The 24,508-nt window shown below is 39.4% G+C and overlaps 2 protein-coding genes across 11 annotated transcripts in view; one reads left to right on the top strand and one right to left on the bottom strand.

The window, feature by feature from the left end:
• Positions 1 to 854: 854 nt before the first annotated feature.
• Positions 855 to 23,014, bottom strand: ZNF346 (zinc finger protein 346). 5 transcript variants are annotated; one of them, XR_003085485.2, is made up of 9 exons: positions 22,882 to 22,965; positions 22,626 to 22,685; positions 14,947 to 15,050; positions 14,754 to 14,849; positions 14,088 to 14,235; positions 13,391 to 13,624; positions 9,643 to 9,978; positions 6,757 to 6,850; positions 3,694 to 3,739 (listed from the first exon to the last, which is right to left on the bottom strand). XR_003085485.2 is itself a non-coding variant. In XM_025171146.2 (8 exons), the coding sequence occupies exons 1-8, from the start codon at positions 22,940 to 22,942 to the stop codon at positions 3,634 to 3,636; spliced, it is 903 nt and encodes a 300-aa protein (XP_025026914.1). In that variant the 5' UTR covers positions 22,943 to 22,965; the 3' UTR covers positions 855 to 3,633. The 5 variants fall into 5 exon arrangements, 4 of the variants coding, with proteins under 4 accessions (XP_025026914.1, XP_025026915.1, XP_025026916.1 ...); XM_025171146.2 differs by lacking the exon at positions 9,643 to 9,978 and having other exon boundaries at positions 855 to 3,739; XM_025171147.2 differs by lacking the exon at positions 9,643 to 9,978 and having other exon boundaries at positions 855 to 3,739; positions 13,391 to 13,621.
• A 155-nt stretch (positions 23,015 to 23,169) lies between these two features.
• UIMC1 (ubiquitin interaction motif containing 1) overlaps positions 23,170 to 24,508 on the top strand; it is a 78,829-nt gene continuing 77,490 nt past the window's right edge. For 2 of the 6 annotated variants that reach the window (XR_003085484.2, XR_003085483.2), the window contains exon 1: positions 23,171 to 24,194. The gene's annotated coding sequence lies outside the window, so the exon portion shown is untranslated. Of the gene's footprint in view, positions 24,195 to 24,508 lie in introns of all 6 variants that reach the window. The other 4 variants (XM_007435129.4, XM_025171145.2, XM_088133930.1 and 1 more) reach the window with 3 other exon arrangements.

Here is a 24,508-nt window from a genome sequence, read left to right as displayed (position 1 = left end):
GGTCCGTGGCCATTTTTCCGCCCCTGACATGTGGTCCGCGGCCATTTTTCCGCCCGACATGTGGTCCGCGGCCATTTTTCCACCCGACATGTGGTCCATGGCCATTTTTCTGCCCCTGACACATGGTCCGTGGCCATTTTTCCGCCCGACACGTGGTCCGCGGCCATTTTCCGCCCCTGACACGTGGTTGTAGGGAGGGGACTCTCCCTCCAAGCAATAGCCGCCTCCCTGTCCTCCATGCCAGAATGGATTAATGGTAATTACATTGAACCTTATGGGGAAATTTCCTTCGGGTTGCGACCAATTCGGGGTGCGACCAGAGTCACGGAACGAATTAAGTTCGTAAACCGAGGTTCCACTGTATATCAAAAATGCATTTTTTAAAATCACTAAATATATTAATAGGCTTATGTTTAAGATTTGTTTTCATTATTTTATCTTGCCAGCATTTTGTTTTAACTTTAATTTATATTTCATCTCATCCCAAACTCTCAGAATAAAAATTCAAATGAATGAATAAAACAGGAATCTACTCTCACCATATCACTATCTCTTTGCACGTTGTTCAGAGCAGTAAATTGCTTGTACATGCAGTATAGTGCCATATCAAAAGTGGCAGAAGATGGTACTTGAGTCTATATGTATGCTTAAGATTTTTGATCTAAATATAAGAATAAAGCCTGCCCCAAGCCTCTGCCCCCAACACTTTTTCCCTAAATATTCTAAATTTACGACATAGATTCACATTTTACAATATTTGTTGTAAGTGCAAAGTGTGATTTTGAAGTCCAGCTCTTGATGGGAGTAATTTTCCAAAGGTACAAATATTACACAAGCAAAACATACACCTGCTATGAATAGAAAAACAATCCTTTAATCTCTAAAATAAGAAAAAGAATGCCTGGCTATTTAAGAAACAGAAAATAGGCAAGAGATTAATGGTAACTCATGAATTTATCATGTCCCATTTGTACTTCGTCTGAACCAAAATATTAATCACTTTATTGAAGTAACAGACTACTTATTCACCCTTGTGTTTGCCAAAATTATCAACACTGAGCAACTGCAAAAGAATTCAGTATACAATAGAAATAAAATTCTAAGGTCAAGAGTTCATACAGGCTACCATAGTATCCAAACTTTACAATGTAGATTGTGAAAGCTCACTAGGCATATCACAGACCAAGTTTCAAATAGTGCACAAGATACTGGAAAATGAGAATGCTAAAACACAGAACTTAAATGCAGGGAAAGAAGCTTAAATTAAGGTTAATGTACACATAACCACCAAAAGTCAGAAGATACATATCTGACAGATTATTCACAGGAGAATTGTCATGAGAAAGTGTCTATGTGGGTATACTTATCATAGATTCTGTCACAATACAACCTTATACGCAAGGCTATTTTAAATCCTGTTATTCCTTTTTTTCTTGCAAAGATAAATAAATTGAATTTTGAGGGAAAGGAGGGACGCTCAATTCTGAATTTACTGGAAATAATGAGATGCAACCTCAGGACACTTAACCCCATTAAGTTAACTTGAAGTCGTGAATGTAAAATAGAGATTTAAAAATAATCTCTGCTTGAATTGGGCTAAGGTGGTGAATACTTTATGCCCAAAGAAAGCAGCAGAATGGGTTTGCCAGGAATGATATTCAATGGAAATGAATCATCATTATAAAGAAAAATGTTCCTCTGCTCTAACTTGAACCTAACCTTAATAGTTCAGCTGGAAAAGTAAAGACACAAAGATAGATCCTTTTAATTTTTTTTTAACTAATGGTTAAAAGGGAATGTGTGCATGCACACATACTAACACAGCTATATGCCACAGAAGCCATATATAATTATACTGGTAGCAATATTCACATATTTCCATCTCACAAATATTGCAAATGGAAATAGAGGCTACTAGGAAAGACAAAAATGCCAGCAAGTACTCTCACCCAATCAGAAGGGGATGCAAATTCATGACATACCACTATATAAAATAGTATACCCCAATTTTCATACCAAATTATGAAAACTTGCCAACAATATTAATTTAGGAAGTGATAATAGGAAAGGACATAGAAATGAATTGCTTAGAAAGGATATAGTCTTCTTACTCATTATGAAGACTGTAGATTAAACAAGCTACTAAGCAAAGGACCTCTAAAATTTCAGTAAGTCTTATGAAGTGCTGCTTCATTTGAAGCCAATAGAAGGAAAGTACTGTAACCATTTGTTAGCTGGTTTTAAACAGAAACAGATTTAAAGGTGGGATACATAAAGTGGTGACCATCTTAAGGTACTCTGCTTTTACATCATGTAATACAGTATGATACAAAATGAAAATTTCAACTGTTTTGGAAACATTCCACTGGCAGGATTAAAACAAACTTGGATTAGCAGTTCTCCTTTTTTACATGCACAGGAAAAGGAAAGTCAATGTACTAGTCTAAGATTAGCGGAACTGATTATACTTTTCTAAACAAAACATATAGCCAAGTCATCTTAAGCAGAATTCCCTCCTATGCTTTAGAAATTTATCAGCAGGAAAACAATAGAATTCCTAGAGAATAGATACCTCTAAAACACATAATCCAATATCTAAGCTTGGGGGATGGTTACTGGATTTACAAAGCTGAGAAATAAGAGAGCTCAACACTACCGAAAATGAAAGATGCCTCAGGGAAAATTCACCCACAAACATCACTTCCACCCCATAATCAAAATGCAGCTTCTGGTTTCTCTCACATTTCTTCAAGTCTGTTAGAATGCCTTAAAGAACAAAAATTAAAAGTCTCCACCACCACATCAAACAATTTCTCATTAACATTTTAACATAAATGAACCTGGTAGACAGATAGGCTCAAACACATTACAGTTTCCACAAGAATGACGCCAGGAACAGAAAGAGCAATGCAGCTTTGGGGAGGCACTGCTACTTGCTTCAGCAGAGCCCCCTCCTCCTTGTGTTTCTGAAGTAGATTATGCAGACTACTAACAGAAAAAACTTTACTGAACAGACCACCAGTTGCTCCAAAGCCAACATCCGCTGAACTACAAAAGTAGTTATGAATGGCAAAATGGATGACTTAAGAAACTCTGCACACAAACCCTATTAATTCCATCAAGGGTAAGATGAATACAGCAATGTAACACCCCATTCTAGGCAAGATAATTAATCTGTCCATTATACCCATTCCACATCTCACAGGTAACAAGCCTTGCGTTACCATGAATTAAGAGCTTTCTTCCCAAGGTCGATCTCCTCTGGCTGTTCCTGTGTGTAGAACTCCTTTCTGCTTCTTCTAGGCAGAAGGAAAGGGTGGGCTCAAGACGGAATCCCAGCAAATGCCAAGCCTTGATGGGGCCAGACAGAATCCCACATCCCACCCGCCCCCATCTGCTATTACAGTAAGAGGTTACACAATGAAAACTACTCTAAAGGACTGAGCAAATGCCAAGTAGTAATTATGTCCCTTCTAGATCCTTTAGCCAATAGTTGGTTCTAGGTCAGCTAAACCTGTACACTGCAGGCCAGGAGGATTTCATTTAGTCAGAGGAACAGTAATATTGTAGCAGGCCGGCAAAAGGGTTCACTTTTGAGCCACGAGTAATCCAGAGGCAGCACAGCAGTTCGCTCTAGAGGTCCTGGCTGAAATAGCTGTAGCCATCAGGGCCGGTGGTCTCCTCTCGTGTGTACAGTTGTTTCTGGTATCTTGCTGTAACAGGAATGCCTCCTGGTATACTGGAGAGTGAGACAGGTAAGGAACAACATTGATTAATTCAGTCTATAAAATGTACATATCTGCCTACTGGAAGATGTACTTAAATCAATACTGTGCAAAACGGTCTGGAAAAATCTCATAAGATTCCAGAAGGAGCCACTTCAAAATGGCACACGCAATCTCATGTTAAAAAATGGTTCTATATATTGTGATTGGGACTTTGTGATAAAGTGAGGAGAGTTATACCTAAGAAGATGTACTGCCCACTTTTGGCAGAAAGCCTCTTCTCCAACACAACTAAAACTACAACCAGAAACTTTAACTTTGCATATAACAGTTTGATATTTAGCATACAGGATTTGTCAGCAAGCTGAATGGATACCCCAAATTTATAGATTTGGCAGACTGGTGCATTATCAGTACTTAGCAATCACTTACATCATGAAGTATCTTATACTGTGAAAGAAGATCTTTTTAATCAGATTCCCTACAAGCTATTGTACTGTGCAATAAGTGATGGAATTAATTAAGTTAATATTTTGGGTAATCCAACAAAAAGAGATAATTAATAATAATATCCTGATCTATATGTTAAAGGACATAACAGATTTTTCTTGCCCTCATCAGTCAGAAAAAGCAATAGAACACAATCCTGAGCAGCATCTTTTATGTCAAGATGGGCAACCTTTGTGTACTTATTCTGTCCTGTAACTTTTTTTTTTTTTTTTGCTTCAGTAACAATGTGAAGTGGCTACACCAGGTCACATAACTGGGCAAAACTAGGATTTCTGGCCTTTGGGGGACAGTGGGTTTTTAAGAATGAATTAAATATTTTAAACCTTTTTACTGCTTAATCATCAAACCTACCAACAATGGAAAAGCATGCTGTTGGTTTCTACTGGGAAACTGCCAAATTTCAGTGGCACAACAGAAAGGAGCTTTGGGGCATCCGAAAAGGAGCATGCAGTTCACAGTTCTTTGGGAAACAATTTGCTCCATGTAGGTGTCACAGAAAGTTTATACCAACAGAGATTTCATAAAATGTGATTTCCTAATTAAGCAGCTTGCCATTAATTAATGTTATGATTTGTTTGGTCCTATGTGAAGTATTCTAAAAACTTTTCTGACCAAATAAGATGGCTCTCTCATTGGCTGATACAATTAAAACACCAACACTACCCAACCTGTTTGTTCTCCTGAAGCATTCAGATAGAACTGATTTTAGATGATTAAAAACTGATTTGCTCAAGGAAACTGAAGACATGTATTATTTACAGATTCATGCAGTGTGCTCCCACAGTGGCCTGAGCTCTTTAGCAACAGCAGTGTCTCTGCTTCTACAGGTAGTCCTCAAGTTACAACGGCAATTGGGACTGGAATTTCCATCATTAAGCGATGTGATCATAAAGCGCAAGATCATGTGATTGCATTGTTTAGCAACAGCAATCCCTGCAGTCCCCATTGCCGTCATTAAGCGAGGATTGTGGGTCGTTAAGTGAGCACCTTCTTGCAACTTCCTGCCAGCTTCCAACAATCAAAGTCAGTGGGGAAGCCAGCAGGAAGTTGCAAGTTTCAGGAGGCTCGCAAGCAGGCTGGCAGGCAGTTAAATGGCTGCTGCTGTATGGGAGAGGGAGCGAGGGTGTGTGTGGGTGGTTGGGGAGGCATGGCGTGAACATGGTGGGCTTGGGGTGGCTGCTGCCAGGTGGGGGAGGGTGCACAAGTGGCTGGGGAGGTGTGGTGCAAGGCTTGGAGAGGGTGCACAAGTGGGGGAGACTTACAACCTTTCCTGCTGGCTTCCCCATTGACTTTGCTTATGGGAAGCCAGCAGGGAAGGTTGCAAATCGTGATCACATGACTGCAGGATGCCGCAACCATAGTAACTGCAAGCCAGTTGCCAAGCGCCCAGATCGCGATCATGTGACCTTGGGGATGCTGGGCGGCTGGAAGGACCAGCCATAACCATCACTCATTCAGTGCCATCATAACTTCAAACGGTCACTGAATGAGTGGTTGTTAACCGAGGACTACCTGTATTTCAAAGCGGTCTCCCTTCATTTTACTTCTTTTAACCTCAAAATTGCTAGGCAGCAGTGCTGTTTGGGTTTTCCTATCCTCCAGAGGAAAGGAAGGGATTTCAAGAGAATACTGTAAGCTGTTTGCATAGCATGCATTGCTTTTGATGTGTAGAAGAGCAAACAGCTTACTCTCTTGAAATTTCTTCCTGTCCAATCTCTCCGCTCTGCCGGCAGGGCGAGGGGGGGAGTATCAGGCCAGCCTAGGGTTGTTAAGTGAGAACTACCTGTACTCTGTCAAATAGCTAGATTATTCATATCTCCATTTGTGTACTTAAATTTGTTCCAGAGCATTGAAAGCAGATTTGGGGCAGGCACAAAGGATGGTGAGAACACTAGAAATTCAATTCAAAGAGTAAAAGAATATCCACTTAATGCTGGATGTACTTCATGCTTTTTTTAAAAATCTGGTATGTCCTCACTGTGCCTATTTCTCCTCATTGTACATATTTTGGCAACTTGCAGATATGTACATTACAAAACATAAAAAACTACATTTTTTTTAAAGAAACCTATAAGCAGAGTAAAGAAGAACAGTTAAAACCAGAAAATATTGAAATTATCTGAAAGGATAATGAGGCAAATGTAACCTGCCCATTAAGAAATAGATTTTCTTTGACTGCTTCATCATTTGTTTTTCTGTTTTGCTTTTCTATGGGTATCAGTATAGCTGGGCCAAGGCAGAGTGAACCGCAAAGGATAGAGTAAATAGCAAAGTTCCTAAATTTCCATTCTTAGCATCATAATTATGTTTGCTAGTCATGAGGAATACTCTATTTAGGAATATTAAAATATGTGATCTTTCTTATAAAAACAAAAGCATGTACCACTAAATTCAATTTAATAAAGGGATGCAAAACCTTTAGTACTACCAAGCACATTATATATCACTAAATATTAACACAATTTAGTGGTCACTTCTAAAAATTACACCAGTTATTTTAGATAAAAGATAATGCACTTACTGGTTCTTGTGTTTGAAGCCACTGATGTGAGCTTGATACTGCTCTATAGAATTCAGTACTATGTTACAGTCATTGCAGGGATATCCCTTTCCAGCTGAAAATGTTACACAAATTTGATCATCAAATTAACTGAATTAAACAGCCAAGTTGATATTATAATTAACAACTGCAAAGTGGCATTCACAATGACTCTATGTACTGTGATGCTATGAGTTCTAAGTAATGCTATACAGTTATTACCAGTTGAATTTATACAACAGAGCAGATTTATGGTCATATATCCAACTTTCTATTTTTGAATTACAGCACCTGCAGGGAGTTCAAAACTTAATTGGAACATTAATGATGCACTGGTTTCAGAATTTAAACGTGCGCTTTCAAACAAAACAATTGTTACTGTGGTATATATGTGTGTGTTCAATCAGGAAAATGGCATCTGAGAGGGATTAACATTACTGTCTTTCAGAGAGCTGCTCCAACAAAGTTCTGAGCTCACCATGATTACTAAGGCATTCAAAAAACAAATACTGGGAGATCTGATCACTGATCTCCTAAAGCATTATTCTTTATGAAAACTGTAGAACTCCTGCTGCAAAGTTATTTACTGCATTACTCTCTTTCTCAGATCCTTACACTGTACCAGAAGGAAAGTGAACATTTGTTGTTGTTAAAAAACAATTAAATGGAATGTGACACAAACACATTGTTCCAAACTGCAGTATTATATTTTGCAATTCATCTGTTTCTGGTTAATTAACTTATGTTAGAACTCCTTTCCTTAGTAAGAATTGCAGGCAACATATTCAAGTGAATATTCTGCCACGTAGTTTTACTGAATGTTTGCAAAAATGCCCATAAAGACACATCTGTCAGATCCCCTTGGAATTATAATAATTTAAAAAGCAAGAAAAGTGCAAGGGTCCTCTTCCCATTCCAGAGGGAAAGGATGAAGAACGGATATAGTATAATGGCAACAGTGCAACAGAGAGAATTTTGATTCTTAAAACATCTGTTTAAATCATAAAAAATGTGCTATACGTTTCAAAATGATTCCTTATAATTAAACAGGACCAGCCATTTATAAAATCAACAGGATGAAAGTTGCACATTGGGACAATCCACCACCATAAAATTCTCATTATGGAAGCTTTTAAATAATGCACCTCCAGTTGCTATTTCCCCTGCTGTGAACCCCCAATAACACCCAATTATGAATCTATCTAATTGCTGTATCTTCTCATCAGTAACAGGTAGCAGGGCCATGGGGAGAGCACATGTAGCCCCCACTGAACCTCTGTGTAGTGTTTCAAAATGAGTATTAAAAAATAGTGATGCTCTATTTATCCTGTTGTTCATCCTTAGAAAGGATTAGAAAGTTTCTAATTTTGGATCAAATACACAAGAAAACAGAGAGAAAAGTACAAGAAATTAAATCATTTGAAGGCAAAGAGAAAAAAATATGATAATGATAAATTTTGTTGAAAAAGTAACTAAAGGAATTCATTATTATTTCAACAAGTTTCAACAACTGTACATTCCATCTTCTGAGAAAACACATTTTGAACTTTGGGAAAAGAAAAGAGATTTAAGTGATCAATCAGTATATGATTGTATAATTTTCTCTGTGGAGGATTTCAAGACTACAGTAGTGAAATAGATAGATATGTTAGTTACGAAGTGAACCACTGCCTGCCTGCCAAATTGTTATGGAAGCACAAGGTAATGTTTGCTATCTATTGTTTTGCTACCTTTATTGTTTTTTGCTGCTTAGCTCAATTAAAAAAATAATTGCATTTGTATGTAAGCAGATACCACACCTAGACAAACATTTTGGTCAGTGGAATTGTCTACAGATAGTCCTTGGTTAAAGACCACTCATTCAGTGACCATTCGAAGTTACGACAGCGCTGAACCAGTGGTGGTTATGACTGGTCCTCGAAGTCCCAGCTGTCCCAGCACCCCTGTGGTCGTGATCTGGGTGCTTGGCAACCAGCTCGCATTTACGACGGTGGCAGTGTCCTGTGGTCACATGATTGCGATTTGCAACTTTCCCTTCTGGCTTCCCACAAGCAAAGTCAATGGGGGGGGCGCAGCAGAGAAGGTCACAAGTTGCTTGAATAATTCTCCCCCACCCGCACACCCTCCCCCAGCCCCTCTGAGCTCACACAGTGCCAGCCAGCCACCCGCACACCCTTGTGCACTCTCTCTGAGCCCACGCCGTGCCTTCCTGGTGACTCATGCATCCTTGTGCACCCCCCACCTGGCAGCAGCCACCCCAAGTCCCACCGCATTCATGCCTCCCCGGTCACTAGCGCACCCTCCCCCACCTGGCAGCAGCCACCCCAACTCCCGCTGTGCTCACACCTCCCTGGCCACTCACGCATCCTCCCCCACCTGGTGGCAGCCACCCCAAGCCCCACTGTGTTCACACCACGCCTCCGCCACCTGCACCTCTTTCCTGAGCCTCACTGGACTTGTGCCGCGCCTCCCCGGATACTCGTGCACCCTCCTCACCCATTTGCACATCTCTCCTACTTGGCAGCAGCCACTTACCTGCCTGCTGGCAAGCTGCCTGGGACAACAACTCCCTGCCGGCTTCCCCACTGATTTTGGGTTGTTGGAAGCTGGCAGGAAGTTGCAAGGAGGTACTTGCTTAATGACCCACTATCCTCGCTTAATGATGGCAACAGGGACTGGAGTGATTGCCGTCACTAAGCAGTGCAGTCATGTGACATCATGCTTTACAACCTCATCACTTGGTGACAGAAATTCTGGTTCTAATTGTGGTTGTAACTCAAGGACTACCTGTACTTAAATGAAAAGAGGGATAAATAGAAATAAACGGATATTTGGGAAGAAGATGGTTGTGATGTCACTGGCACTCACAAGATTGACAGCTGACTCCCAGATGGGAAATAAAGATCCCTCTGTCTCAAACCAGATCTTCCTGGGGAGAAATGCTTAGTTTAGCACATGGCCAAAGAAGAGTTCCTCCACAACTTCTCCTCCATGTGATTTGTTGTTGTTGTTGTTGTTGTTCTTTGGGAAACTGCAGGCAGTTCTCTGGCAGAAGAGAGACAAGCAAGAAGCTGTGTGCCAAGACTGGGGGTGGGGTGGAGAGCTAAGATTCTCCTTCAATTTCTGATTACAGTTGGAACTTGAAGAAAGGATTTTGCAGATAACAAACTGGCACAGAGATAAGATCTGTTTCAAGTGTCTGTTCTGTAGAAGAATGGGAAAAAGTTAGCTAACAACTGTGCTAAATCTGTGGGATTAGTCTAATGTATTGTTTTTATACCTCAGATTTATGTTTTATAAAAATTGGCACCAATTTACATCCGAGTTGCTTCTAAATAGGAACATCATCTTGAGAACTACTTAGGGCCTTATCTTTCCTTGCGTATTTTTCCACTGGAAATTCTTCTAAAATGTTCTCTGTGATTTGAGCAGCCGTTTTTTTATTTCCTGCCACTGATTATTTTGCTTGTAGGACAGTTAAAGTGGGAATTTTTACATTCTTTTCTTTCCTTTTTAAAATGAAATTTGATTATATTTATCTTATGAGATGAATCTTTATCACCACAGAGGAGGAGGAGGAAGAGGGGAAGATTTCCATATCTGCATGCCTCAGTACTATAAGGACAGAAGGGGATGTGATGGAGTTTAGTTCTTTTTTATATTTTTTCCCTTTTACTTGTCAGGGAAGCACACAGGCTGTGGGAGTCTTACTCTTTCATATGGTGGGAGGGATGGGAGGGAAAGATGCTAGGTAAGGCATCCCTGATATGTGGTGGCTGCGATAAGTACCAAGCCATTATAACAAGGCAGGAGCAAGCGTTAGGCTGTATACACCAAGACGGTTTCTGGGAGAGGATGCTTTAGAGTGCCAATCTTTCACCCTACAGCAGTGTTTCTCAACCTTGGGCAGGCTAGGGAATTCTGGGAGTTGAAGTCCACACAGCTTAAAGCGGCCGAAGTTGAGAAACACTACCCTACAGGCTTAACTGTTCTACTGCAAAGAACTAACAACAAAAAAATGGAAAGAAGGTAGATGAACAAAAAGTAGTTTCATAAGCATTGTCTAAAAATAGAAGGGGCATCAAAGAGATATGATGAAATGCCTCTGTGAAAACTGAATAGTTATGGATTAAGAAATATTGTATGCACCAAAAGAAAAACTGAATTATAAGAGAAGATCCTTCGATCCATTTACATATTTTAAAAGTGAATGCATTTTACCTCACTGCTCTGATGAGGTAAAAACTTCACAACCTATCAATGGAAGAAGATTTGGAAGGAATTTGCTTTAGGTAACCACATTGGGATTACTGTATTGGGAGTACTCCTACAATTTTTGTGGTTATACTTTTGCCTATGCAAAATAGCCTCCCCAAATTCTGGACATTTTTCTATCCAAAATTGGTGCAGAAGGTCCTTGTTGTAACTTGGAGTAGAAATTATAAACTTGTATCAGGAAAATATTACCTTTTTTAGTATGTAAATTTAATATTACAAATCCTATTTTTTAGAAACCATTATTTCAGCCATAGAAATAATGACATAGGTGTGATAAAATATAGAACTAATAATCTATCAAAGCTTATCATTATGAAAATCTATATTTGATAAGATTCAGAATATAATAAACAGAACAAACCTCACATAAAATATAATTCTATAACCGCTTAAGCATAGCTATGGATCTTCTACTTTTTATTTGCTGATTAGAATCTCACTAATACAGATTTTGCCTATTGTTTGATAGCTGCTAGGCTTATGTTTTTCTTTGCATCTTTTATTTAAAAATACTGAGCCCCCATTTCTACCAGTAATAGGACAAATCAGTTTCATTTCATATACATAGCATTCACATTTTTTCAAGTATAAAGTTGCTCTACTCTATTTCTTTGAGTCCAGAATTAAAAATAAAATCTACACAAAACAGCCAATGTATATCTCTAACATACAACTTTCCTTTTATAAGCCTTTCTAATGGTTTATTTTTATTTTCATTTGGGAAATGCAAATTAAGCCGGTTCATAATAAAAACTTTGGTCAGGTATCCTGTCCGCTATCCAAGTAAAAGTATATAGTAAAAGTAAATGCTCAGTGAGTAGTTAACATGATAATTCCATCACAGATCTCTGCAGAGCAAGTGGGCAGTTGCAGGAATACAAGTAAATGAATCAAAATCTTCAACTTGAAGTAAGATGAATAGTACATATAGAGGCGCAAAACTGGGCAACCTGGAAGGATATACTTGGGTTCTTATCAGATAAGAGGAGCAACAAATAGAAGTTGGGCTCTCTTCCTGGAAGTAGCTTCAGGATGGGGTAGATGAGAGTCATCCTAGAATCCCTGTAAAGGGAAGAGCAGATGAGCATATGGCTCAAAGACTCTACTGAGCCATCCCCATATGGGCACAGGTGCTGGTGCACTGCAGTATTCTTATAGCGTCCAAAGAGGACTGCTGAGGGGAGTGCGTACATGCCCTATCAATACTGTAACAGATGATAAATAGGAGGCTAGCGCAAACGCTTTTGGAAGAATCCCCCAGATTATACAACTAGACACTAGGCTTAGATTAGATTGAAGGTCTGTGTCCCAGATCTGTTGCTTTATTTGCAGTATTGTAGTTATTTTTAAACATTTCTTTAAAAACATATTATCACGGTATTACTTTGAGATGTCTACCTTTCTGGCACGTATACGACTTTCCTATTCATTTTGATTTAGGCTCTGTCATACAGGCAGAATATCAGGATATAAACTGAAAAAAACTCTTTGTTTTATATTAATATTTTTAAAAAATTGTATAGTCTCATGTGGCTGCCAAGGATTTCCTATCCAAATTACTGACAAGTTCTGTAACCTGTTTTTAAATAATAAATAAATAAATAAATAAATAAATAGTATATTTTGCCAGCAGTTAACTCTTCATTTACTTATTTCATTTTAATTACATCCACATGAATCTTTTTGCTTAATTCTGAATTCTAGTTTACTTCTGAACTATCAAATGTTGTCCTTATTTTGACATGCCTTCTATTTACAGTAATGGTATGGATCATTTGCCTCACTGTCAACATTTCCATTTCAATTTCCCACTTTTTATTTCTTCTTTTTGCATACATTGCACATATATTCTTCATTTTCTTTGTGACAAAAATCTTCCACACTAGATTAAACACTATAAGCACTGATGCCATGTTTTTGCAGCTTATGAAAAATTAAAAAATAGATGTAGATATTCCACCCACTTTTGCCAGTGTCTTAGGCACTGGCTTCAGCCCTCTTGCTCCCCTTTTAGTGCCCAGATGGATATGGGGGAGGGTGTTAAAGGCATTTGTGAGAAACTGAGAGGCTTCTTTCCCGCACCCAGAATTTTCAGGATGTCTCTTCTAATCTCCTCCTCATCTAGGGGGAGCAGTTTCAGCTAATCACTCTGCATGTGAATACGCCACTATACAAAATATAACACAAATGGGTATATTTATTTCCAATTACATAATACAAAAGAGAAGCGGCCCAATATCATATATGACACTAAAAACAAAAGCAAATTTAGTTATGGCATTACGAACATGTACAACTGATTCTGTTCTTTATTCTGAAAACCTTCCACAACACTCACCAGTGGAAGCAACAGGCTCCTCAGGAGTCCTCCCATAGTGTGCCATTAGCTTAAGCTTGGTTTCCTGCTTTTTGTGTTTCTTGCCCACATAGTGTTGTTTTGCCATCAATGGATTATTGAATGTAGCATGGCAGAGATTGCAGAATTTGTCTGGGTCAGAAGTGTTTTGGTTCTCTTCACTGGAGGACACGGTAGTGGGAAGATTAGTAGGCTGTTTCTGAATGGATACAGCTGCTGCAAATATAACCCAAAAGAAACAAAAAAAAACTAGAGACGAAAGAGTAAGAATAAAAGCAGAGTTTCACAAAACCAGAACTATCCACAATATCCTCACAAGACCAGAAATTTCCATTCTTATTCTGCATAAAGTTTGAATGTTCTTAGCATAGACACATACACAACTATATGGGTTACAAAACAGATTATCTGAAGTAGCAAAATTATGCAAGGATATGTATTTTGTATGCCTCCATCTCTCAGGCATTTTACTACTGCATCAGTCGTCAAACATGGGACATCAATGTGCAAATTCTCAACTTAAAATATATATTCTTGAACCTTATTATGTACATACTAGTAAGGACAGGGACTGGTGTATAGTGTTTGTACTATAATGGATATGAACCCTAGACTATTCTGACAAGGGATTTTTTACACAACACCAGGAGACAACTCCTCTGTACCTTCCTGATCATACCTTCTGTTTTAGGAGACTGCTGCTTCAGTTTCAAATTCTTGGCATGAGTCTTGCCTAAGTAGTGAGAATTAGCCACAACAGGTGAAGAAAAGGTCATGTTACAGATGGGACAGCATTTGTTCCTGTCTTCACCGTTGCTGCTCTGTTGCTTGTAAAAAGGAACACAGACATTTACTGGGACTGAAGGGGCAAAAGAAAGCATACCAAAAATGTCCCAAGTTCAGGAACTGGAACTTGAATGAAATTGTTAGCACAGTTTCACACTATTCTTTACTGAATATCGTTGTCTTTATTTAAAGCAGATAGTGAAGTTAACACAGAATTATTCAAGTAGGGCCTAATATGCAGTAGAATAGAATTAATTTACTAGTAGACTCTTATCTTCAAAGAAATGATGTGACAAGAGAGAGCTCTAGTTTCAAATAGGTTTATTAAGTTTCTGTAACAATATTAATTCATAATAGTTTCAGAATTATAGTCTTCTATTAAGCTTCTTAAATTTATTTTCAGTGAAGACTAGATTAAATGTTTTGCAACACCAAAAATTCTCTCTGGAACATTATACTATTGGCCAAGACTTGCTACACTTGAATGCACCTGACAAGTTTTCCACTGTAATAAATGCATGATGTGCTTGTTTTTCTTTCGAGTTCTGACTGATATTACCTGCACTGTATCCAGCTTTATTTTCTTATTCTGACTGAGTTCCTCTTCCCCGTGGATAGCCATGTATCGCCGAACTTTGTTTGCATGCTTCTTACTCTGAAGGAAGAGAACAAGGACAAGAACGCTAAGCATACCTAGGATCTTTTACACAGAAAGCAGATATTTCAACAGCTACCTCTAGTTTGAACCATACCTGATAATGAGCAAGCTTCTGGGATTCGGAGATGAGCACTGCACTACATACTTTGCACTGGGTATCTGTGAAGATGTGGCTATTTTCTTTGATCAGCCGATCCACTGCAAAAGGCAAGAACATCATGATATATATTACATGAATGGGCACATATGTAAATAATTTAAAAACCAGGAATTCTTGCAGTCACCTAGCAATCTTCAGGGGCTTTTCCAGAATAACACAGAAGTCAAGTATTCCTTGCCTGGTGATAAATGAGTTAAATGTTTTGAAATGACAATTCTAATGTCTTAATCAGACAAAAAGCAAATACTTTTTGAGAATTTTTTTTTTTTCATTTAATTTTCACAGCACACTCAACTGAACAAAAAATAGTCTCCTTCAAGTTGAGCTTGATTCCTGGAGATTTCATGTCCACAGTTTCTTGGCAACAACCTAGAAATGGCTTGCCATTGCCTTCTGTTGTACTTGTAAACAAGGTAATTTTAAGACAGCACAATTAAAGGCTCAACATTTAACTACTGATCCACATTCATTTTAAATACAATGCCAATGCTTTCATTAATCTTCAGCTAAAAAGTCACCTGGTTAATGGAAGTCTTTCTGCAAGAAACTACAGTTCTAGCATTGTTTTCTACCTACAAATCTTCAACATTTAGCACCTCACATTGTGTCAAGAAGAAAAAGATCTGTTTTGTTGGCTATTTTGACAATATGCGTAATGGTCAGCGTGAGTGTGTAACTATCCTACATCAAATGATTGCTATTTACAAATGGATTAAAAAGATGTAAAAATTATATGTGTGGGTAGAGAATCTCAGCTGTCACTGATTTGTAATTGTCTACAAAATACACCCCATTTTACAAACTCCAACAAATCACTATACTGACATGACAAATTGCAAATACTGCCATTAACCACATTGGGGAAGAAATTTCATCTGAATTATATTTGCCTGTAGCAACAGTAGAACAGAGCAGGCATTACCCTCAGAGAACAAGAATTTGTGGCAATTTTATAAAACTAAGAGATTTATTGTAGAATATGCCTTGAGGATTAAAGTCTGCTTTGTTGTTTTTGCTTTTTGTTTTTGTAAAGAAGGTTGGGGGAGCAACAAAACCATGGAACAGACAATGCTAATTTCTGATGCTATTCATGACATTTCTATGCAAAAATCTATTTAAAAGAAAAGGTTCATACCTAATACTGGTACTGTACTTGGGAACAGCCTTTCTAATCCTGATGACAACTGTTACCTGATAAAGCATTCCAACAGCCTGTAATAATGATTAGTGAAAATCCACCTACTGTATCTTTCCAGTTTAAATTTGAAGAGGGGACAGAGACATTCTCCCTACCTGTTTTTAAGCTTTGGAAGATTCTGTAGCTCCATAAGGAAGTAGCTATATGGTACATTATCAATTCAAAGTAAGGCAGAAGAAATGAGCTGACCATTTGGGGACATGGGTTCTAAGAAGTGTTGCCTTTACCAGATGTACAAATAAATCCATATTACATAAGAGCAAAATTCTCTGCTACTTGTCACACAAGAGGCCCAGCTTTTCTCTTACCCAAATAACCCTACTTTACCTTCTTACTCTATTGTCAGAAATGTTCTAGTGTCCAGTGCAAGTGCAGGAATACTGCCTGTTGTCCTCCAGATTTGAGCTGAGGATGGGAACCAGACCATGTTTACTCATGGCTGGGATTCAGAGGAACTATTTACAGGGGTTCTTATCTTCCCTGGAGATTAATTTTAAAAGATGGTGTTGAAGATCTCCTACTGTCTTATTGCTGGAGAAGGTAATCTGGACCCACTGAGATTTCTGATAATTAAGACAAAGTCTCAGGCTTAAAGTTCCTTATTTATTTTGCAATCAGCACACAGAACTTAAATTCTAACAAAAATAAGATGGATCCAATCATCATGAAATCTGCTCACCACTGATGTAGAAGAGTTAAATTAGCACTTTAAATTGCAGCTCCCAAGTGGACCAATATGACTATCATGCCTAAGATTAACAGCAGTGGGACTTCTTCTGGAATTCTGAAATCATTGCAAAGTCTGCAACTATTTCTGTCCTTTCTTAGAATCAAGTGTACAGGTAGTCCTCGCTTAATGACTACAACAGGTATCAGAAAATTCATTGTTAAGCAGGGCAGTTGTTAAGAGAGTCATGCCTGGTTTTATGACCTTTTTTGTAGTGGTCATTAAGTGAATCACCACAGGTGTTAAGCAAATCATGCAGTTCCCCATTGATTTTGCTTGCAGGAAGCCAGCTGGGAAAGCCGCAAATGGTGATCATGTGACCCCAGGACACCGCAACCATCGTAAATGCAAGCTGGTTGCCAAGTGCCTGAATTCGCGATCATGTGACCACCGGGGTGCTGCGATGGTTGTAAGCATAAGGACTGGTTGTAAGTCCCTTTGTTCAGCACTGCTGTAACTTTGAATGGTCACTAAACGAATGGTTGTTAAATGAGGGCTACTGTGCACCAATAAGCCTTGATGACTTCACACAGAGCTTCACAGATGCTTCAAATCTATCTGACCATAGTTCCTAGATTGAAAAAAGGAAAGTAATGGCCTTCCAGATGTTGAATTACAATCACCAGCATTCTTCACCAATGATCATGCTGGCTGGATTGCTAGGAGCCAATATTTCAGCTGTAATTAAAGGATCTTATATTCTCAATCCTGATTTAGACAATGATGATTTTACTGATTTTTACACTATAACCTTTTCCCAATCCTATGCTTTGGAAAAAAATTAAAATATTAGAGCTGAAAAGGGATTTTAAAAAAAAGTCAGACAACCTGCAATATTTTATTTTCAAGGGTCTAACTCGTACTGATCAAATAAGAAATGGTACTGTGTTAATTTAGATAAGAAAAGTGTAGAAACTTATAGGTTTATGCAGATATACATTAAAGATACATATTTAGGACTACAGTTTAAATTATCCAATTTGATTTTGTACAAACTACAGAAGGTAATTTAAAATGTGAGATAAAAAGGCTTATTTAAACGATTATGCTCATATGATTCTAGTTGAACATGAATTAACAGAAGGACTTGCTGCATGAATACATTCTTTGGAGAGTATTTCTCTTAAAGTACAAGACTGTTACAAAATATGATACAAAACTGCTCAAGATGCTGGTGCTTACATTTAAAATGATAGAGAACACAGATAAGAGCTACCTCTAATTCAGAATAAAATAACTGCCCAGTCCACTTGTATGTGGTCACCTTCTCTCCTCAGCAGCTTTCTATGAGACCTATAGAGCTTCCCTGAGGGTATGCTTTTCCTATGTAATCAGCTAAGGGAAACTAAAGAGAAGAGAGAGATGGGGTAAAAAGAGACAACCAGCTACTGAGAATGATTTGGGGTATAACAAAGACTGTTGTCTGCAGGCAACCTTATTATTGATTTAAAATTTTTTGCTATAGGGAAGTTAGAGGATGTGGGTTATAATATGCTATTTCTGCTCTTGTATGATCTATGTATGCTGTGCTTTTTTTCAGAAAGATTGCCAAATGAAAAAGTGTGCAATATGCAAGAGTATACAATAGAAACAAAGTCTTAGACCAATAGCCAGAGAAGCATATTTTTGCTGTGTTTATGTTGTTCATGGTCTGTGTTAAAGTGAACCTATTGCTATAACTTCTTTGCTGGGCTTAGTTCTAAGGCTGATGAGCTTGTCTGTGTAACCACATGCTGTAAAAAGCAGGTATAATTGCTATTTCCACTATTTGTTGCAGGATTTTTTTAAAAAATGGCAATTCTTTTGAAAAGTTGGGTAATAGGTAGCACTCAGCATAGATTATCCTCATATCTCCTTTTGTGACCTTAGGGGAAAAACTGAGGGAGCAAGGAACTTATTTTCAACTCCCATTGTTCTCTATGGTAAAATACTTAAAAGATTTCTAGTGAGCTTATTAAGAGAATTTACAGAATAAATTTCTTAATGTATCACTATAAAACAAACATTTTTTTTTTTACAATCCAATCACTTACAAGGCACCAAGCTTCAAATGTGTCTGAACTTTTATTTTTACCAGTCAGAACAGGACATGATACCAACAGGACAAATATAATTGGCCAGGTGGAGCTTTTAGAGTAATATAAAGAACAAAGCATGTTTTAATAAATGAATAGGTAACCACATTTCACATTTCTTATTGCAAGAAGCATGCCCATAAAAATATGTAAATAACCAAGTATTGAACCAGTATTCAAACAAAATAAAATGAATAGACTAGGAAGAAGTACCTTTCTGGTCACCAAAAGATGGACCTAAAAGGAAAGGTTAACTCCACCCCTTCTAGGTAGAAGACAATCTTAGAACTTTTTCCTGTCCTGTAGAATAAAGCCCTACCTTTCAGTTGCACATACTGATTTCAGCTGTATATAGTTTAACTTCTTTATTGAATAACAATTTTAAAAAGCTTGCTACCAACAACAAAAATGAGAAAACCAAACAATATGTAATAGTTAGCAAATACACTATAGTTAACTTCTTGTCCCATGCAGTTAAACTGCTTCTCTAAACTGACTGATTCTGCCCTTTTGTAAGGTGGGACAGGTCTATCTTTCAGTAACAAGAAAGATAGTTCATGATTAAGTCCAACTACTTTCTTGATCACTGAAGATGGAGCCAACAGAAAAAGGATATACTACACATTCCTATGGAGAGGCAGTAGAGTTAAAGCATCCTCTGTACCAGCATGTGCCTGAAGGCTCAAACATGTCTATTTTATGTTAAATGAATGCGGATCAGTCCACTCAGGTCACTGTCCTACAAATGTCTATCAGCAGGACCCCCACTGTAGATGTAGCTGGTGGAGTGTGATGCTGGAAGGGAATTCCTTGCTGTCAATGCTTGTAAATGCATTCTGTGACCCACCAATTGACAGTAAGTCATGTAACTCTACAGGAACACACTATCATACTCATATCCAGTAGGAGATTTATCACTTCCTTCATCCTGAGCTGCTTCTCTCTGATTTTGAAGGTGGATGAAGGCAAAAACCTCTCCCTCAATTTCTTGACAAGTAAAGAGCATGTCCCCACCAAGCAGGCTCTAACACCCATTTGTATCTGCATGTGGGCTCCCAGGTGCACTGATTTTTTTTTTTTTTTTTGCAGCTGTCCACCCACCTGGGAAATGATGGCATTAATCTGAGGAACATTTTCCTTGGATCTTACCTTCTCTATCTGTGTGGAAGCATGTCTTGTTGGTGGACCTGGGAACTCCAGCGACTGTTTCCCTACCCGCTTCTTGCTCAAATAACGATTAGGGTGAGATCTCTAGGCCAAAAGGATGAAGTTGGTCTTCTTTAATACTTTCTCTCCTCCTTCACAAGGGCTGAAGGATTTTTTTCTTGTTTTCTATTAGAATGGAATTAACAGATGTTCCAAATATCTTTTTTTACCAATCAATGCTTAACTGAGTGGTAGGCTTTTGGTTGGTAGTCCACCAGCCAATGCCCGAGCCACAAAACCAGCAATGCACTCCCAAAGCCAGTGAAAGTAAGTACTGTTGGTGACATCAAGTGATAGTTCAGGTGCCAGAGGGTCACTAATATTGGTGCCATCCAATGCTCACTTTGGTCACCTTGTACCTCATTTGTGGAAAATGAGGGAGGCTCCCAGAGGGTTGTTACAGTTGACGGGACCTGGCACTAGTCCACCGTCATTTGCTACCTGAAAGCTCCTCTGAGTGATGCAGGTGTGGATGCTCCTGGATTGGGCCCAAATCTAGGTCTATGAAGTTAGACAATAATTTTCACTCCAGTATTCCCCTCACTTTAATTCTTAGTCTCCAAATGGCTTTTCTACTGCAGCTGTTTTCTGGTGTGCTGATCTACTGTACTTGCCAGAGTCCTTCCGACTGCAGTGGTGGTGCCCAAATGCTTATGATTTGTGTAGCCTCAGCTGTGGCTTGAATTCCTTCTTTTCCTTTTCTCTCTCTTTTTGTTTGCAGTCCTCAAAGTAATGCTGAGAGAAAAGCCACTGCTTCTCCTAGTTAGCAAAACTAAAGACTTAAATGAAGGAGTTTCCTCCATGACACAGGAAGAAGTTTTAAGATCTTCTTGCTAGAAGAGGTAGAGTTAAATCTTCCCTGTCGGCTCCATCTTTGGTGACCAAGAAAGACGCATTTACAATGCATCAGTAGCATTAAATGCAGCATTTAAAGAGATGAAAAGATTTCTAGGCTGAAAACTGGCAATCCTAACCATAAAGTTCAAGATTCTGATGAAAACTGAGAAAACACAGCATCAGGCTGATTGAGATATGTGCAACTAACCTTCAAATTTCTGCATTTACTGCATCACCACATACTTATTAATACCTTCCCACACATTGCTTCTATTTTATTTCATTATTTTCCCCAAACATTTAACTCCCTGATAACTTATTGCTTTTACTGTGACCAACATATTTAATTACCATAATTATCACTATTTATGTATATCCTGCCTTTTTTGATCTGATACCACCCCTACACTTACTTCTTGAGTTTGACTCTAGATGTGTGATGAAAGACTGAAAGACTTGGCCTGAAAAGGTTGCCCATCCCTGATTTAGACATTATCTAAATTCACAGTCTGACTTCCCATGGTGTTCTAGAATAGGCAACTTATCCATAGAACTGTCAGCCAAGGGGCAAGATCTATAACTATTACTACATGTATCCTCACTACTGATACATCTGTGATTTAAAGAGATTTCCCAGCAAGATATTAGTATCCTTCTATGATAAGCCTGCAAGGAAATCTAGAACACTGGCAGGAAAAATTGGCCAGGTCTGAAGCAATGCTATTTCCCTACCAGGTAACAAGTCTCTTAGGTTCTCAGAAGTCATGTCTGCAATATTTCAGTTTCTAATATATGACCTGTTAAAATATCTATCTTATTTCACATTCCTTTAGCACACCCTTCCTCAACATAGTGCTCTCCAGATATTATGGACAAGACCTGTCATGGGGCACATCTCCCCAATAAGCTTGGGTTGTAATCTGACAATTTAAAGAGCAACAATTTGGGAAAAACTGGTTTGGAATTTTACTCTGGAAGTTCAGTTAGTATGTATAATCAAGTAGGATAAAACCCAATGCCATGAGTGAATCACTGGCAAAAGTCAACAAAGAAATCACAAAAGTTGATTCACTCTGCTATATTGATTTAGAAAATATTATAAATATATTATGTAGCTTTTATCCCTTGTGTTTGGACTATAATTCTTATCAGCACCAGCCCTCATGATCATTATTGGCTGGAGATGAAGTTTCACAGGTCTACTCTTCTGGAAGATTCCAGGTTGAGGGAGGATGCTATAAACCACTGGGAAAGTACATTTCTCTCATCACACCACTAAATTACATAAGAAACACTAGTCTAAAGTTGCCGACAAAAAAATGAGAGTGGCATCTCCCTATAGTACAATGGAAACGGTGAAGTCTTACATCATCTTAAAAAGTAACGGATTTAAGGTAAGTTTTCGCGAGCTTGAACTCAAGTAATCAGATTCCCGACTTCTTGTCATGACTAATTTTTGTTTAATCTGCAAAGTGTCCTTAAACTTCGTGTGTCTGTGGGTTGTCGCCGGTAACAAATTCAACAAAGTCTCCGGAACTCAGCTTGGCAAGAGCTGGAAATGCTGAAGTACCTTCGAAGTAGGCAGAAAGCAATCCACGAACGGGGAACAACGTTTTGAGCGGCGCTCGTTCTGTACGTGATAATTGGGGAAAGGATCAGCAACCGGTCCCAATCCTGAAGGCCCCCGCCTGAGAGCGCGGGGAAAGGGTAGTGGCCAACAGCCCCAGTCCTACTTTTGACGCAATATGCTTATGGGAACAGGTAGGAGGATAAAGTACAAGACACCGGTCCTCCGCAACAGCAAGGCAGAAACACCCCAGCCTCACCTGCCTCCTTTCCCACCGGCAAGGCTGAAGCGTCCCCGTTGCTACCCGCTTCGTCCGCCATCTTCTTCCAGCGTCGCCGCCCCCGAAGTGTCTGTCTTCTCCCAGAGCTCCAAAATATCGCGAGAGGTCCCGAACCAAAGGCACGTAACGCGAGAGCTCACTTCCTTAACTGGGGTGGCAAAAAGATCGAAGCGGGCGGTAGAGGATTTTGTTCTCGCGACACTTGGTTCAACGGCTGGTGTGGGTCTTCCGGGCTGTGTGGCCGTGGTCTTGAAGTCGGCCACACAGCCCGGAAGACCCACACCAGCCATCGTATGCCGGCCGTGAAAGCCTTCGACAATACTTGGTTCACTGCCTACCGAAGGAGGCTACGTGACTAAAGCTGAGTCGCCCAGCGGGAATGGGATTATTGATCGCCGTCAACTCCGAGCTTTCAACTGTTTAGAGTTCTTTAGAAATTTATATACTTCGTGCAATGCATGAAAGGACTAAATGCATTTTGGTGGTGTATCTAAAATGTGCAATCTCATGTCTTCAGAAATTCTATTGGGAACTGTTCTCGTAATATGAACACGTGCGGGAATGAAAAAAAAATATGATCCTATGTCCTATTCAAAACGCACACAGAAGGCAAGGAATATTTTAAAAAGAGGATTGATAACAAAACCGGGTTGTATTCAAGGGCAACGCTGGTCAGAATCCTAGAAGACACTATCACTCCAACGCTGAGAGGTGAGCGGGAAAAAAAAGCTTCGAAGAAAACAAGCCGCTCAGCCGTATCGAGTGTACAGCACCGTAACTCATAACGCACCTAGGCGTCGTACTGCAGAAAGAGAGACAGATTATAATCCCCAACCAAACAACAACAAATCCAACCCGCCTTCAGTTCCATCACTAGGAATCGAGCAGGACTCGAAGGAGACGCTCCCTTCGCCTCAGAGAACGCGACCCAAGTTCCCGCGTGCACACGGGGTAACGCGCTCGTCACGTGACCCTTCCCGCGGCACGCGAGTACTCTTCATCTTAGCTGTGGGAGCCGAAGCTCCCGGAGCCAACTTGAATGTGGGCAAAAGGCCCGCTTTTGGCTGCGGTTGAATCTGCCCGCGAGAAGCAGCAGAGTCGCGGACTTATCGTTGCCGCCTGGGGAAGGGAGGGGCCCGGTGTGGAGAGAGACGGGGACGGTGAGCAGTCCTTCGGTGCCCATCCCGACCCACGAAGTCCGCCTGACATTCTGCCTTTCGGATCTGTGGTGAAGCTCTCCTTCCAACTCAGGATCTTCTCCTAGGACTGGCAGCCCCTCCAGAGTGAATCTTGTGAGCCTGGCTTTTTTTGGAATTATGATCTTTCTAGTCCACGTTTTCCGCTCAAAGCGGACGGGGAAGCATTTGTAGGGGTGCGTGGAAAAAAAAGGGGGGGATCGCTGACGCAGAAATCGTCAGAACGGGCTTTTCATAGGACGAAGATAAGCGTGATCTGTATATGAATCTAATGTAAAGGCACAGGTATAGAGGTCCTTTCGGAAGTGGGGAACCTCAGGAGTAATAAGATGGTTACATTTATTAAGTCAGTTGGTTCATTCGCTTTAAAATCTCGTCCTTTCGGCCCTCACCCTGGTTATTATTTAACT

The sequence above is a fragment of the Python bivittatus genome, unplaced genomic scaffold (genome assembly GCF_059951505.1).
Source record: "Python bivittatus isolate LINGU-HERP-01145 unplaced genomic scaffold, Pbiv_v1 ctg000080_np1212, whole genome shotgun sequence".
Lineage (NCBI taxonomy): Eukaryota > Metazoa > Chordata > Lepidosauria > Squamata > Pythonidae > Python > Python bivittatus.
This window is presented reverse-complemented; position numbering and strand designations above follow the sequence as displayed.

What these genes read in the sequence shown, in the direction of transcription:
- ZNF346 (XM_025171146.2), bottom strand. Translation starts at nt 22,942, where the DNA reads ATGGCGGACGAAGCGGGTAGCAACGGGGACGCTTCAGCCTTGCCGGTG. An exon ending in GCAGTCTCCTAAAACAGAAG is followed by an intron (nt 13,625 to 14,087) that starts GTATGATCAGGA and finishes TTATATTTGCAG; the next exon opens with CAGCTGTATCCATTCAGAAA. An exon ending in GGAGCCTGTTGCTTCCACTG is followed by an intron (nt 6,851 to 13,390) that starts GTGAGTGTTGTG and finishes TAACATTTTCAG; the next exon opens with CTGGAAAGGGATATCCCTGC.